The 13,627-nt window shown below is 43.3% G+C and overlaps 1 protein-coding gene across 1 annotated transcript in view; it reads left to right on the top strand.

Moving 5' to 3' along the window:
• Positions 1–8,828, top strand: part of LOC103586116 — a 37,729-nt gene extending 28,901 nt beyond the window's left edge. Inside the window, 4 exon segments of the mRNA XM_008567258.1 lie at positions 4,676–4,805; positions 6,166–6,218; positions 6,886–6,917; positions 8,709–8,828. Coding sequence (XP_008565480.1) covers positions 4,676–4,805; positions 6,166–6,218; positions 6,886–6,917; positions 8,709–8,828 — 335 coding nt within the window.
• The last annotated feature ends 4,799 nt before the right edge of the window (positions 8,829–13,627 follow it).

Here is a 13,627-nt window from a genome sequence, read left to right as displayed (position 1 = left end):
TCCCTCCCCCCTCCCACCACTGATAACCCTAGATTTCTTCTCTCCCTCTGAAAGAGTAATGCTTACTCTGTTGATTTGTTACCTAGATGATCTGTCCAATGCTGAGAGGTGTGTTCAAGTCCCCCTATGTTATCACAGAGCAGATGCTTCTTCTGTCACTCTGGAACGGGCTTTGTGGAGAGAGAAATCCTCTTCTTTTCTTTGGTCTCTTCTGGTGACTCTCCTTGTGTCAATGCACTCCAATGGCTGGCAGACCATCTGCATGATGGTTGTGATGTCTAGCCACTTTCATGGCAGCCATGGTTATTGTGGTGACTGTGGTGGGCCACCCACATGGAGGTGATGTTTTGGCATGCTCGTTGGCATTGGTGGTGTGTCTGGTTGTGGGGGGATCCAGACCCTGGCTCCATACCTTAGGTCCCCAAGCAGGCCCCAAGGTGCTGGAGGTGTGCCTGGTTTAGGGAGGGGGGGTCCAGTGTACAGCTCCATACTTCAGGACCCCAGGTGGGCCCTGAGGTGCTGGTGGTGTGCCTGGGACAGAACTAATTTTTTGTCCTTTCCTTACTTCTAAAACAGGGAACCTTCCTGTGGGGACCAGTACTTGAGCTGTGTGGTTTAGCTAAATTGCTGCTTTGCTGCTGATTCCCTTGAGAAGGCTTTTTGTGCAGCTCAGGTTTTAATGGTTGACTTTATAGGTACTTCTGGCTCTTCAGAGACCTGGTGCACCTAGGTTGTGTCAAAACTCTGATCTGGACCTGAATCTTTTCATCAAACTGCACCCCATGAAATTCTATATTCCTGACCAGTCTCCTCTGAGTGGTCCTTTGCTGATTGGGGTGCAGGTCAGCTGTCCTTGCTGTGCCCCAGTGTTTCCCTGGTGAGCCTGTCTCCCCCACTACCCATACTCGAAACACTTCTCATGGGAAGGGCCATGTGCCGGTCCCTTGAAATGACTCACTGGCCTCTGAGTGGCTCCTTTTTTTCAGTTGTTGTGGTTCCTTGCTCCTTTGTGGGTCTATGGGAACCCTATTAGTGGTCTTGCTGGCCTGGGGGTCACCAAGGTCCTCTTCTCCCCTGCCACCTCCAAGCATCTGCATCTGAAAGTCACAGCTGTGGCTTTTGCTGCCTCCTGCTCCATGTGCTCCAACCTTAAAGCAGCCATGGAATGAAGTGCTCAGAGTGCTTTTTTCTTTCTCTCACTGTGACTTCTCCTGCTTTCATGCACTGCATAGATCTCTCCTCCTCTTCCCCTGAGCTCTAGAAGCCCCAGCTTGGCTGTTGTTGTTTCTTTATAGTTGTAAATTGGTTGATCTGTGGGAGAGAGTGATGTCGGGGACTGTCTATTCCACCATCTTGACCAGAAGCCCATGGTTGGAACTTTTTTTTTTTTTTTTTTTTTTTTTTAAAAAGATGACCGGTAAGGGGATCTTAACCCTTGACTTGGTGATGTCAGCACCAGGTTCAGCCAGTGAGCCAACCGGCCATCCCTATATCGGATCCGAACCCGCGGCCTTGGTGTTATCAGCACCGCACTCTCCCGAGTGAGCCACGGGCCAGCCCCCATGGTTGGAACTTTTTAAAACAAGTTTCACATGGCTCAGAGGAATACTGTGGCCCTTCTACAGACCAGGAGTGTCCCCTTCCCCCAGATGACATCATGTGTGTCTTTATTCTCTTTGCTCCAGATGGCCCAGACACCCCTACCATTTCCCCCCCAGACTCATCTTACCGTCCAGGAGCAAACCTCGGCCTCTTCTGCTACGCAGCCTCTAACCCACCCGCACAGTATTCGTGGCTTATCAATGGGAGACCCCAGCAATCCACACAAGAGCTCATTATCCCCAACATCACTGTGAATGATAGTGGATCCTATACCTGCCTTGCCCATAACTCTGCCACAGGCCTCAACAGGACCACAGTCAAGACGATCACAGTCTCTGGTAAGTGGATCCTGGCAGCATCGACACCAAGCTCTGGGGTGGAGTCTACCTGGTTTGCAAAGAGAATCCCAGAAAAAATTTCTTTCTCAGCCAGTATGCCATAGGTACAAGCAAAAGCCTAATTCTCCCCGAGTCCCCCGACTCCATCTCTGCAGATTCTCTCCTCCCCTTGACTCTCTGATTTCTCATGGCTGACCTTGGGTCAGGTCTAGAATATTGGAAGGGGGTTCTCCCAGCCTCAGAAAGACCCTTGTAGTGGGAGAGGTTTCAGTAAGGAGGGAAAAAAGAAAGGTCCTCAAGGTCAAGTTTCTTCTCTCTGTCATTAACTCATCAATTCTTTGTTTTCTCTCACCTACTCAATGAGCTACAAACAACACAGAGGATGGCAAGGAGGGAAAAAAGAAAGGTCCTCAAGGTCAAGTTTCTTCTCTCTGTCATTAACTCATCAACTCACCTACTCAATGAGCTACAAACAACACAGAGGATGGTATGTCACCGTGGTTTTGATTTGCATTTCTCTGATGATTAGTGATGTTAAGCATCTTTTCATATGCTTATTGGCCATTTGTTTACCTTCTTTGGAGGAAAGTCTATTCAAGTCCTTTGCCCATTTTTTAATTGGGTAGTTTGTTTTTGTTGTTGCTGAGTTGTAGTTGTTCTTTATATATTCTGGATATTAATTCCTTATCAGATATATGATTTGCAATTATTTCTCCCATTCTGTAGGTGGTCTTTTCACCTTCTTAATAGTGTTCTTTGATGCACAAGTTTTTAATTTTCATAAAGTCCAATTTATCTATTTTTTTCTTTTGTTGCCTATGCTTTTGGTGTCATAGCTGAGAAATTATTGTCAAATCCAACATCATGAAGCTCTCACCCTGTTTTCTTTAAAAAGTTTCATAGTTTTAGTTCTTTCATTTAGGTCTTTGATTGAGTTAATTTTTCACATGGTATTAGGTAAAGCTTCAACTTCATTCTTTTCCATGAATATCCAGTTTTCTCAACACCATTTGTTCAAAAGACTATCTTTTCCCCATTGAATGGTCTTGGCACCCTTGTCAAAAATCATTTGGCCGTATTTGCAATGGTTTATTTCTGGGCCCTCCATTTTATTCCATTGGTCTGTATGTCTTTCTTTATTCCAGTACCACACTGTTTGATTGCTGCAGCTTTGTAATAAATTTTGAAATCAGTAAGTGTGAGTCCTTTAACTTTGTTCTTCTTTGTCAAGATTGTTTTAGCTATTCGGGGTCCCTTGAGATTCCATGAATTTGGGGATTGATTTTTCATTTCTGCAAAAAACATCCCTGGGATTTTTGATAGGGATTGCATTGAATCTGTAGATCACTTGGGGTAGTAGTGTCATCTTAACAATATTAAGTCTTTCAATCCATAAAAACAGGATATCTTTCCACTTGTTTAGTCTTCTTTAATTTCTTTCAGCAATATTTTCCAGTTTTCATGGTACAAGTCTTTTCACATCCTTGGTTAAGTTTATTCCTATTTTATTGTTTTCAAAACTCTTGTAAATGTAGTATTTTCTTTTTTTCAGATTGTATAGAAATACAACTGATTTTTGCATGTTGATTTTGAATCCTGCAACTTTGCTGAATTTGTTTATTAGTTCTAAAAGCTAGTTCTCTGGAATCTTTAGGGTTTTCTACATATAAGTCATGCCATCTGCAAACAGAAATAACTTCACTTTTTTCCAATTTGGATTACTTTTTTTTTTTTTCTTGCCTAATTGCTCTGGCTAGGTTCCAATACTATGTTGTAAAAATGGAGAAACTTGACATCCTTGCCTTGTTCCTGATCTTAGAGTGAAAGTTTTCAGTCTTTCACCATTAAGTATAATGTTAGCTGTGAACTTTTCATAAAAGGCCTTTATTATGTTGAGGTAGCTTCCTTCTATTCCTAGTTTGAGTGATTTTATCACGAAAGAATGTTGAATTTTGTCAAATGCTTTTATTGATTTAATCTCCTTACTAGTTACAAGGCTATTCAGATTTTTTATTTTTTCATGATTCCTTCTTGGTAAGTTTTCTGTTTCTAGTAAATTTTCCATTTCACTTACATGATCCAATTTGTTGGCATACAATTATGCATAGTATTGTAATAATTCTTAATAATTCTACACAACTGGTCATAATGTCTCCACTTTCATTTCTGATTTTAGTGATATAAATCTGCTTTCTTTTTGTATTGGTCAATGAATTTTGCTGATTTTTCTTTTTTGGAAGAACTAATTTTCTGTTTCATCAATCTTTTAAATTGTTTTCCTATTCTCCCTTTTATTTATCTCCACTCTAATATTTATTATTTCCTTTTTTCTACTAGCTTTGGCTTTAGTTTGTCCTTTTATATATATCCCTAAGTTGTCAAGTTAACTTGTTGATTTGAAATCTTTCTTCTTTTTTAATGTGTGCTTTTACAGTTATAAATGTCTTGCACACAATTCGTAACTTCTCTGAATCTCAGATTCCCCAACTGAAAATTACAAGCAGGATTATGAGATGAAATTGAGGGAAGAGTAATCACCAACCTAGAAACATAATGAGAGGAAAAAAAAGATTACAAGGATATAGTTGCCTAATCACCTCCCAGCAGCCTTCCCATAGAAAACGTATTCCTTGAAGGAATAAGTAGAGACTATTCAGGCTGAGTTGTTTCCCAGGGCACCCCCACTGTAAAATAATTCCACCTTCATTCCTTCTCCTCTTTTCTTTCCATGACAGATGATCCAGTACAAAGAAGTTCTCCTGGCCTCTCAGCTGGGGCAATTGCTGGCATTGTGATTGGAGTACTGGCCGGGGTGGCTCTGATAGCAGCCCTGGTGTATTTTCTGTATTTCAGGAAGGCTGGAGGGTATGGTGGCCTTTCCTCTCATTCTGTTTTCTCCAAAGCTACTTGCCATGCTTGGGAGATGAAAAGGACTTCTTCACCTCCGTCTCTGGGTCTAATTCCCTGCTGGCGCTAATTCCTGCTGGTCTTTTCTTCCCGGGTCTTCATGCTCCCTGTACCCCACCGTCTCTTGTACATGGTTATTCTCATCCCCAACTAGGTTAGAAGAACAGGCTCAATGATGTTCCTCTGTCCCCAGCGAAAGAAGCCAAAGTCCAAGAAGAGAAATAAATGAGGAGATGAAAGGAGCAGCAGGAGAAAGTTCTGTTGGCCACAGTAGCAGGAGGAGGGAAGGACAGGACAGGAAGAGAAACTAAGAGAGAAAGAGAAATAAATGAGGAGATGAAAGGAGCAGCAGGAGAAAGTTCTGTTGGCCACAGTAGCAGAAGGAGGGAAGGACAGGACAGGAAGAGAAACTAAGAGAGAAAGAAGAAACAACCGAAGTCCTATGGGACAATAAATAAAGTGAGGGAATGTATTAGTCTGTTTCTGTTGCTTATAACAGAATACCTGAAACTGGATAATTTATAAAGAAACAAAATTTACTTCTTATTTTGGAGGCTGGGAAGTCCACAGTCCAGGGGCACATCTGGTAAAGCCTTCTACGTGATGGTGATTCTGCAGTGATGCAGGGTATCACATGCTGAGAATGCGCTGAGCAAGAGACAGCTAGTTTCCTCACTCCCTCTCCTTATTAAGCCCTCAGAACCACACCCATCACCCCATGAATGGATCAATCCATTCACCAGGGCACAGTCCTCACAATCTAATCACCTGTTAAAGGCCCCATCTTTCAAATACCAGAATTAGATTTCCCTCTCTTAACACTCTTATAATGGGGGTCAAGTTTTCAATACATGAACTTTTGGGGGACACATTTAGACCCAAGCAGGGAAAAACAAAACAAAACAGAATCTACCCCTGGAAAACAAAACAGGAGAGGTCAGGGTAGAAGTAGGTGCAAGAGCATTGATAAAGAATGAACCTAAGGCTGGCTGGTTGGCTCAGTTGGTTAGAGCATGGTGTCATAATGCCAAGGTCAAGGGGTTGGGTCCCCTTACCAGCCAGCTGCCAAAAAAAAGAAGAAGAAGAAAAAACAATGGACCTAAATGTGAACATCCAGCAAACAGGAAAGGAGTAAACACTGGAAGGGATCATGGTTAGATTAAAGAATGAGGCCCCAAGAGAAAAGGCAGTACCATCCACAGTATGAATGAACACCAAGGAGCCTCAAGGAATCATCTACTGACCGTGTCCTTCCTAACTCAGGGAGCAAAGATCCTGTACTTGGGAATAGCAGTCACAGTGTCTGATATTTATTTAGGGCAAGCGACCAGAGTGATCTCACAGAGCACAAACCCTCAGCCTCCAACCACAGTAAGTAAAACCAGCTGCCCATTGAGAACTGGTGTGTTCCACCACGTGCCCTGCCCTGGCAAGGAGTCCTGGATTCCCAAACCACTCCCGCCCTCTGAATTTTTACAGAGGGAGGCTTCATTTCCCAACCCTCAACTGACTTAGGTCCTCACAGCCCTCCTAGCAACAAGAGGCCCCTGAAACAGCCCCAGGTAAGGGGCTCATGCGCCTAGGTCAGGCAGGCCTGAGTCAGATCCCATGTCTCTAGGACCCATTTCCTCATCCTTACTCCTTCCCCCTCCTGCCTCTGTTACGGCTGTGGGCATTCTCCCTTGGTGAGACTTTCCTTGTCTTGTGGGTGCTCTGGGTGCTGTGGGCCTTAATGCCACGCTTGCCACTGGAGCATGTTGCTGAGACATGCCTCTAGGCAAAAATCAAGGCCTTGGGAACTGGTAGAAATTTTCAGAGGTGGACTGAGGCCTCATGTGGCTCTACCCCTGCCCCTGCTCTGGTACTAATGCTGGGTCTGGACCCCAGACTCTGAGGGAAGCAAATTCCTTCACTGACCACGGGCTACCTCCCCACCCCCACCACCGCCACCATCTGCCACCTCCCTCAGCAAGAAATCACAGGCCGTAAGTCAGCTTTGCATTTCCAGAGGTTGATAACTCTTCTTTTGCTTCCCCAGGTCAGGGCCACTCTGACAACTCCCCTTACAAGGTAAGCACAGCCAGTTTCACTGGCTCATTTTCTCATGGAAATGTCTCTGTATAGAATAGGATATTCTTGAAGACTCAAATGTGAGATCAAGGTTTGGGTCAAAATTCCTCAAAGTAGCAATAAAGAAAGAAGTATGGTTAATCACACCCATGAGTCTGCTTATAGCAAGAACATGCACTGGAATTACCCCATTCTGTGTTTGAGTCCTCGTGTGACCCTTACTAGCTCTCTGACCCTGGGCACATAACTTTACCTTAACCTTTTTGATCTTCAGCTTTGTCACCTGAAAAATGGGCATTCTGCCTACTTCAAAGGGAAGTTGAAGGAACTAAACAAGATAACATATGTAAAGCACCCAGCACAATGCCAGCACTGAGTCATTCTCCCCACTCTATGTTCAATTTTGCCCTGCTCTTATCGTCTTGGTTTTTCTGTTTGTTTGTTTGGTCTTTTGCAACTGGCTGGTAAGGGGATCCGAACCCTTGTTTTTGGTGTTACCAGCACCATAATCTCCTAGGTGAGCAAACCAGCCAGCACCCCCTGCTCTCACTGTCAAAAGGGCAATTTCCACTCTAATGGCTCTGAGGTCCTGGTTCCTTTATTTTATAATATTTTACTTGATTTTTCTCATCTTAAACTCTCAGTAGAGTACAGATATATACTAAAAAATGTATACCATAAGTATATTTTACAAAGTGTGAATTTTCACAAGTTGAACACATCCATATAAGTAGCACCCAAATCAAGAAACACTATATGATCCCCCCCAAAAAATACCCTTCCAATTACTTCCTCCAAAGAGTAACCACCATCCTAACTACCAACCCTCTAGATTTTTTTTTTAAAGAAAATTGTATTTATTTAACAAACACTTACTTAGTGTCTACTGTGTCTCAAGCATTCTGCTAGTACTTGTGGATACAACATAAAGCAAAAACACAAAAATGAAGCCTGCTTACAGAGTACTGATTCAGCGATTTTTAGCCTTTAACCTACCACCAGCAACAACTAGAAATTTTAAATTTTAACATGTCTTTATTCTCCAGAATCAATCCTACGAATGAACCTTTCACAACTTTGCATATGAAAGGTTTTGTAAATAAATCCTACCTATTCTTCTTTTTTTTTTTTTTGTGGCCGTCCAGTATGGGGATCCAAACCCGTGACTTTGAGCTTATAAGGCTGTTCTCTAACCCACTGAGCTAACCAGCTAGCCCAAATCTTATCTGTTCTTATATACCCAGTTCAATTTTTTCTTTTCCACAAAGGCCTGTAGCCAAAGTGACCTATATTTAATTTGTACTCCCTTTGGATTCATAAAAAAGTATCACACAACTCAGCACTTAATTGTCCTTGAATAGTCTTGCATGTTAAATTTGTCTCATACCCAAACTGCAAGTCCCTCTAAATTCCTTGCCAATGCTCTAGATTAATTTTGCCTGTTTTTGCTCTTACGTAAATGAAAAAATAGTATATTCATATATGTGTCTGGCAATGAAAAATATAGTATATTCATATATGTGTCTGGTTTCTTTTGTTAAATATGGTTTTGTCAGATTCACCCATATTGGTGCATATGTGAGTTGTTCATTCTCATTACTGTATCAACATATTCCCTTATGAACACCATAATCTCTCTCTTCTAATGACCATTCATCAGGGTGTTAGCAAGCAGGGAATGGGTAACAAAAGCCCTTCTCCAAAGCAAAAAGTTTCAGAAAGGTGACAGCTCTTGGTGCAAGGTCCTGACCTGCGACAATGACTCAACTGATCACCACTCATGCTTTTCAGATGGATGAAGTTGTATATTCTTCCTTGAACTTCAATGCCTGGCAACCAACACAACCAACCTCAGGCTCCTCATCCCAAACAGCCACAGAAACAGTTTATTCAGAAGTCAAAAGGAAGTAATGCAGCCTGTCCTGCTCAGTGCATTCTGGATGTACTACAAGTCTCTCTTCTCATTACTGGGGAATCCCTTTACCCTCAGGGGAAAAGGGTATAAGTCCCCAAACCTCCCCCCACACACACATTTTCTCCCTAAGGCAGCCCCTTCAGACTGCCTGGTCACAGCCCCTCCCTTCAGTTTCAACAGATAAAAAGGTACATCCGGCAGTCTGTAGGAAAACAAACTAAGCTTCCTTGTCACTGAAATTTGGCAAAGCCAACTTTGGGAGAGAGTGACCAGAACCTCCCGCCCCTCTCCCTTTCCCAAACTAGACTTGTTTTAAACTTACCTGTACAAGTGCACTCATTCTTCCCACCGCAATCCTGTCCTACTGGAGTCTAACTTGAATTTGCCATAACCTTGAGAGTTGTGTCCTTTTCACACGTGCCAGAAAAACAGAGAGAGAAAGTAAAAGCAATAATGGCTTCTCCTACCTCTCCAATGCCTGGTGTGAACCAGCATACACAGGAAAATCAAATATATAACCAGTAGCGAACTGGGAAATTCTACACCTCTGTCCACTGTCGGGGTTGCCCACCTGCAGGATCAGGGTCTAAGCACCTCGCTGCTTAGCTAGAATACCACCTAAGCCTTCTGGCAAGCCTGTCTCCAGAGAACCCACAGGAGGCAGTAGGAAAACTATTTGCCAAGGTCTATAGGCAATTCCTAACATAGAATGCAAAAGTGCACGTATGTTTTAATATCTTTATGGGCTTTATTCAAGGAAGTGCTCAGAGAGGAAGGAATTATAGCTTTAGGGGGAGTCAGCTTTTAATGGACACAATCTCTGGGAACTTCCTTAGTCAGAGAGCTACACTTCAGAGATTATTTAACTTATCATTAAAGAATGCAACAATTTGGGGTTTTTCCCTTTTCTCTGAGACATTTCATCATTTTAATTTTTTGAAACTGCTTATGTATGTGAAAGGAATTATTTTTACTTAGCTTAGCTGGGTAAGCCAATCGGACTGTCTCAGGTAAAAAAAAAAAAAAAAAGCCACCAAAAGCCCTCAGGTCCCCTTGGCAAGGAGCCTCTCAAGGCTTTTTCATCAGGGGCTTCAAACAGAAAACAGGAAGAGACTTTCCTCATTCATAGCTAGAAATAGATTTAACTCAGTTTCTAGGCATCTGAGACCAATCATCAGCTACCACTGTTCCATGCGTGTCTTTTGTCCCGCTCACTGTCTCAGGAACCTTGCCTCTGTTAAGGTGTGTTTGGTCCTTGAGAAGTGGGATTGCTCTAAACGGAACACTATCACTCACGCTGATGGCACTGTTTACACCTTGAAAGCTACACTTGTGCTGATGCCCCTTGGGAAACAGGGCTGTTGAGAGAGCGTTAGGACATGAGTAGGGAATTATAACTCAGCCCTAGGCGTTTTGAACAGTCTCTGAAATGTATCTTTTCTCCCACAGGGGGTGGGGTATCTATGAATCCCAATGTGTCTCAGAATAAAACATCAGGACAGGAGGAGAGTCAAATGTACTTCTAAACCAACCTTCTTCTACATAGATGGAATCTCTCAGGGGCTATTAAGAGAAAGGTTTTATTAGATACTGTCTACTTGATCTCGTGCTATGCCTAAGAGGCCTCCACCAAGAGAAATAGTTAGAAGGTCCCTATAGTCACATACCTCTTTCAGGGTTTTCTAACCCTGACACAGATTATATATACTTTCCCTCATCCATGCTGTGCTGTGTTATTTAATTTTGCCTGGCTAAGGCGACTTCTGAATTTTTTGTAAAATTTGGTGTGTATTTATAATAAAAATTATACATCTGACATCAACATGCTGCTTCATGGTTGACACTAGTTTAGACAATACCTTCTTTATAGGCAGAAGAAATTCCTCAGTGTAGTGGATTGAATTGTGTCCCTCCAAATCTCCCTGAAGCTTGAATTGTGTCCCCCAAGTTTTATGTATTAGAAACTTAGTCCCCACTGTGACTGTTAAGAGGGTGGGAGATCCTATTATCGTAACTGGAAGGTGGAACCTTAAAGAGGTGATTGGATTGTAGGACCATGCAGTAGTGAATGGATTAAAAATGGTGGTCAAGGCATGGTTCTGAGGGCTTTAAAAGAAGAGGAGAGTCTGTCTTTCTCTCTCCCTCTGCTCTCTCTGTTTCCATCATCTTGCAATGTGAGACCCCAGGGTCACTGTCACCACCGCCAGATGGACTTTGGACTTCCCAGCCTCAGAAAATGTAAGCAATAAATTTCGTTTTTCTTTATAAATCACCCAGTTTCAGGTATTCTGTTATAGCAACACAAAATGGACTAATACACTCAGTGAGGACTCAGAGTTAACCTATTTGTAAGTCTACAAAAATCTGATCCAGTGATCAGGGAATTAGCTAAATTCATTTGCACACCTGCTCACAAAGTGTGTCCATCTAGGAGCGACAAGCCACAGCTTCAACCTGCCCAGAAGGAACTGCTGTGTTCCTCTAAGATCTCCCAGCCTCTTCATTAGGAGCAAATAACACTTCCCACACAGGTAGCTCCAGCGAATCAGATGTAGAAGTACAGATTTTACTCATGAGGGTCTCCACAGGTTCAGTCACAGAAATCTCTCTAGACCTTCTGTCTCTTCCTTGTTCCCGGTTCCTTCTTTCTGCCCTCGCAGAGGGTCAGATCTCTTCTAACTTGATAACCTTTACTTATTATTTCCACCAAGTATTAACCTATTATCTCATCTCCTTCACATGCAGGAATGGAAACCTGTGTGCTGTCTCTCCCTTTCCTCACGCCCCCCTTTCTCTTGGCCCTCTGCAGCAGTGCCTCCATACCCAAGACCACTGGAAGCAGCTTGAAATCAGAATCCATCTCTTGGCCAACTTCAGACTTTCACCATTCTCACACCTTTCATTTTTACAACATATAAGATCACAGACAACTTCTTCCTCCTTCTGTCCCCAACCTGTGTGTTGCTCTCCCCACAGCAGATTTTGTACTCAGACCTTGATTGTCTCCCTCCTCCCACCTTCCATCCTCAGCTTCAGTGGCCTCTCTGCAGATGGCTCCTGCACTTGGCTTCTATCCCGTTACTTCCCAGGGCTCATGACCCCCACATCCAAACACCATCTGAAATTACTCCTCATCTAAACCAGCTCTCTTCTCAACTCGCTCATTTCTCTCAGTGACATCACCAGAGTCCCCAGCCTCTGCTCTTTTGTTTCCCAGATTCACTACATCATGAAAGCCTGTTGATCCTTTTTGACCATTTCTCAGTTGTGTCACTCTCTCCATTCCCATAAACCTAACCAACCTGGGCCCTCAACAATTGCTCAAAGTACCGATTGTCTCCATTCTCTGTACTGAAATCTTCCTTGCATATTACTGCCTGATTTCCTTCCTAAAAACTAGTCCAACCTCCTCCTCAAGAATCGACAGCCAACATCACTTCCTCCTCTCGGGGCCCTCTCAGTCCATCTCCCCAAGACAGGAAGGGAAAAGCAAATTTCTAATTCGCCAGCAATAAAAATTGGAGGAGGCCTGGCCCTCAGCCCTTGTATTTCTCTCTTTCACTCTCTCTTCCTTTCCTGTTGGGAAAATATAGGAAAAATAGTCAGGGCCCCTCAGATGTTCAGAATCTTGCTGAGCATTTGATGTAAACAGGCATATGCACTCAGGTGTTCCTTGGTTATCGACAAGTGTAATTGCGCATGTGCACCCCAGGTGTCCTGGGTTATGGACCAAAGTATAAGGATGAGCGGCTCTGATCCATGGCGCCTCCCATCCCCGGGATGCCCCCCGTCGGGGTTGGGGCATGGGGAGGCCACTACTACTGCTGGAGGCTGCTGCTGCTAGTGCCCCTGGGACCCTCTGCAAGGCCACTGCCACTGCCGGACCTGTAAGCTGCTGCCGCTGAGGAAGCTGAGGACTGAACTCATGTCATCTGCCAATAGCTCCCAGGATTTTTCCCAATTACTTAGCCTAGACCTGCATGTGAGGGGTCTGGTGACCCAGTCTGTACAATGGGTTTGGAGGGTCTGAGCCCCAGCTCTGACAATGTAAATGGAAACTTAGTATAACTAAAATAATGAAACATTTTGGCTTTATTATTACGTTACGACTTGCCTTACTTTACACTCCCACCCCCAGGTCTGAATTTGGGGGGCAGGGTGGAGAGAGCTGACAACTACTGTGAGCCAGTCCCACAGCCCCCGACCAGCCTCCTCTCATAACTGGTGACTGCTTAATGAGCTGTGCATCCCCCACAAAAACAGGAGTGCCCTTCTGCATGGCCTCTGACCCTCTGCACAGCCCCTTCCAGATGGTCCTCACAAGGTTTGTGGGCTGGGCGGGAAGCCATCCTGACAACCATTGCCCATTCCACTCACCCCTCACTGCACCTGCCCCAGAACCTGGGACTGGACCATATGGACAGGGAGAAGTGTAGGAAAAAAAAGAAAAAATATGAACTGACTCAGCTTTGGGATGTCCAACCACAAAAGAAATGGTATGTAAATATATATAAATATACATCTCTACTATATGTAATGGAAAGACTTTTCATTTCCCTTTCCCAAAGAAATAAAATAGGGAAAGCCTTTTTGGGAAAATAAAAAAGGGTCCAGATCCCTGTACTGGCCAGCTGCCAAAAACATAAAATAAAATTAAAAATAAAGTAAAATTGAACACTTAAGATCTGTATGCATTTCAGTGTATTTTAATTTTATCTCTATTTTTAAAGATAAAATAAGGAAAGGAGCAGTTAATTCAATCCATCAGGTGCAAAGCTCCTGTATTTATTTTTTA

Source organism: Galeopterus variegatus, unplaced genomic scaffold (genome assembly GCF_000696425.1).
Source record: "Galeopterus variegatus unplaced genomic scaffold, G_variegatus-3.0.2 Scaffold306, whole genome shotgun sequence".
In the NCBI taxonomy this organism is placed as follows: Eukaryota; Metazoa; Chordata; class Mammalia; order Dermoptera; family Cynocephalidae; genus Galeopterus; species Galeopterus variegatus.
Note: the sequence above shows the minus strand (reverse complement) of the source record. Positions and strands in the feature narration are given on the sequence as shown.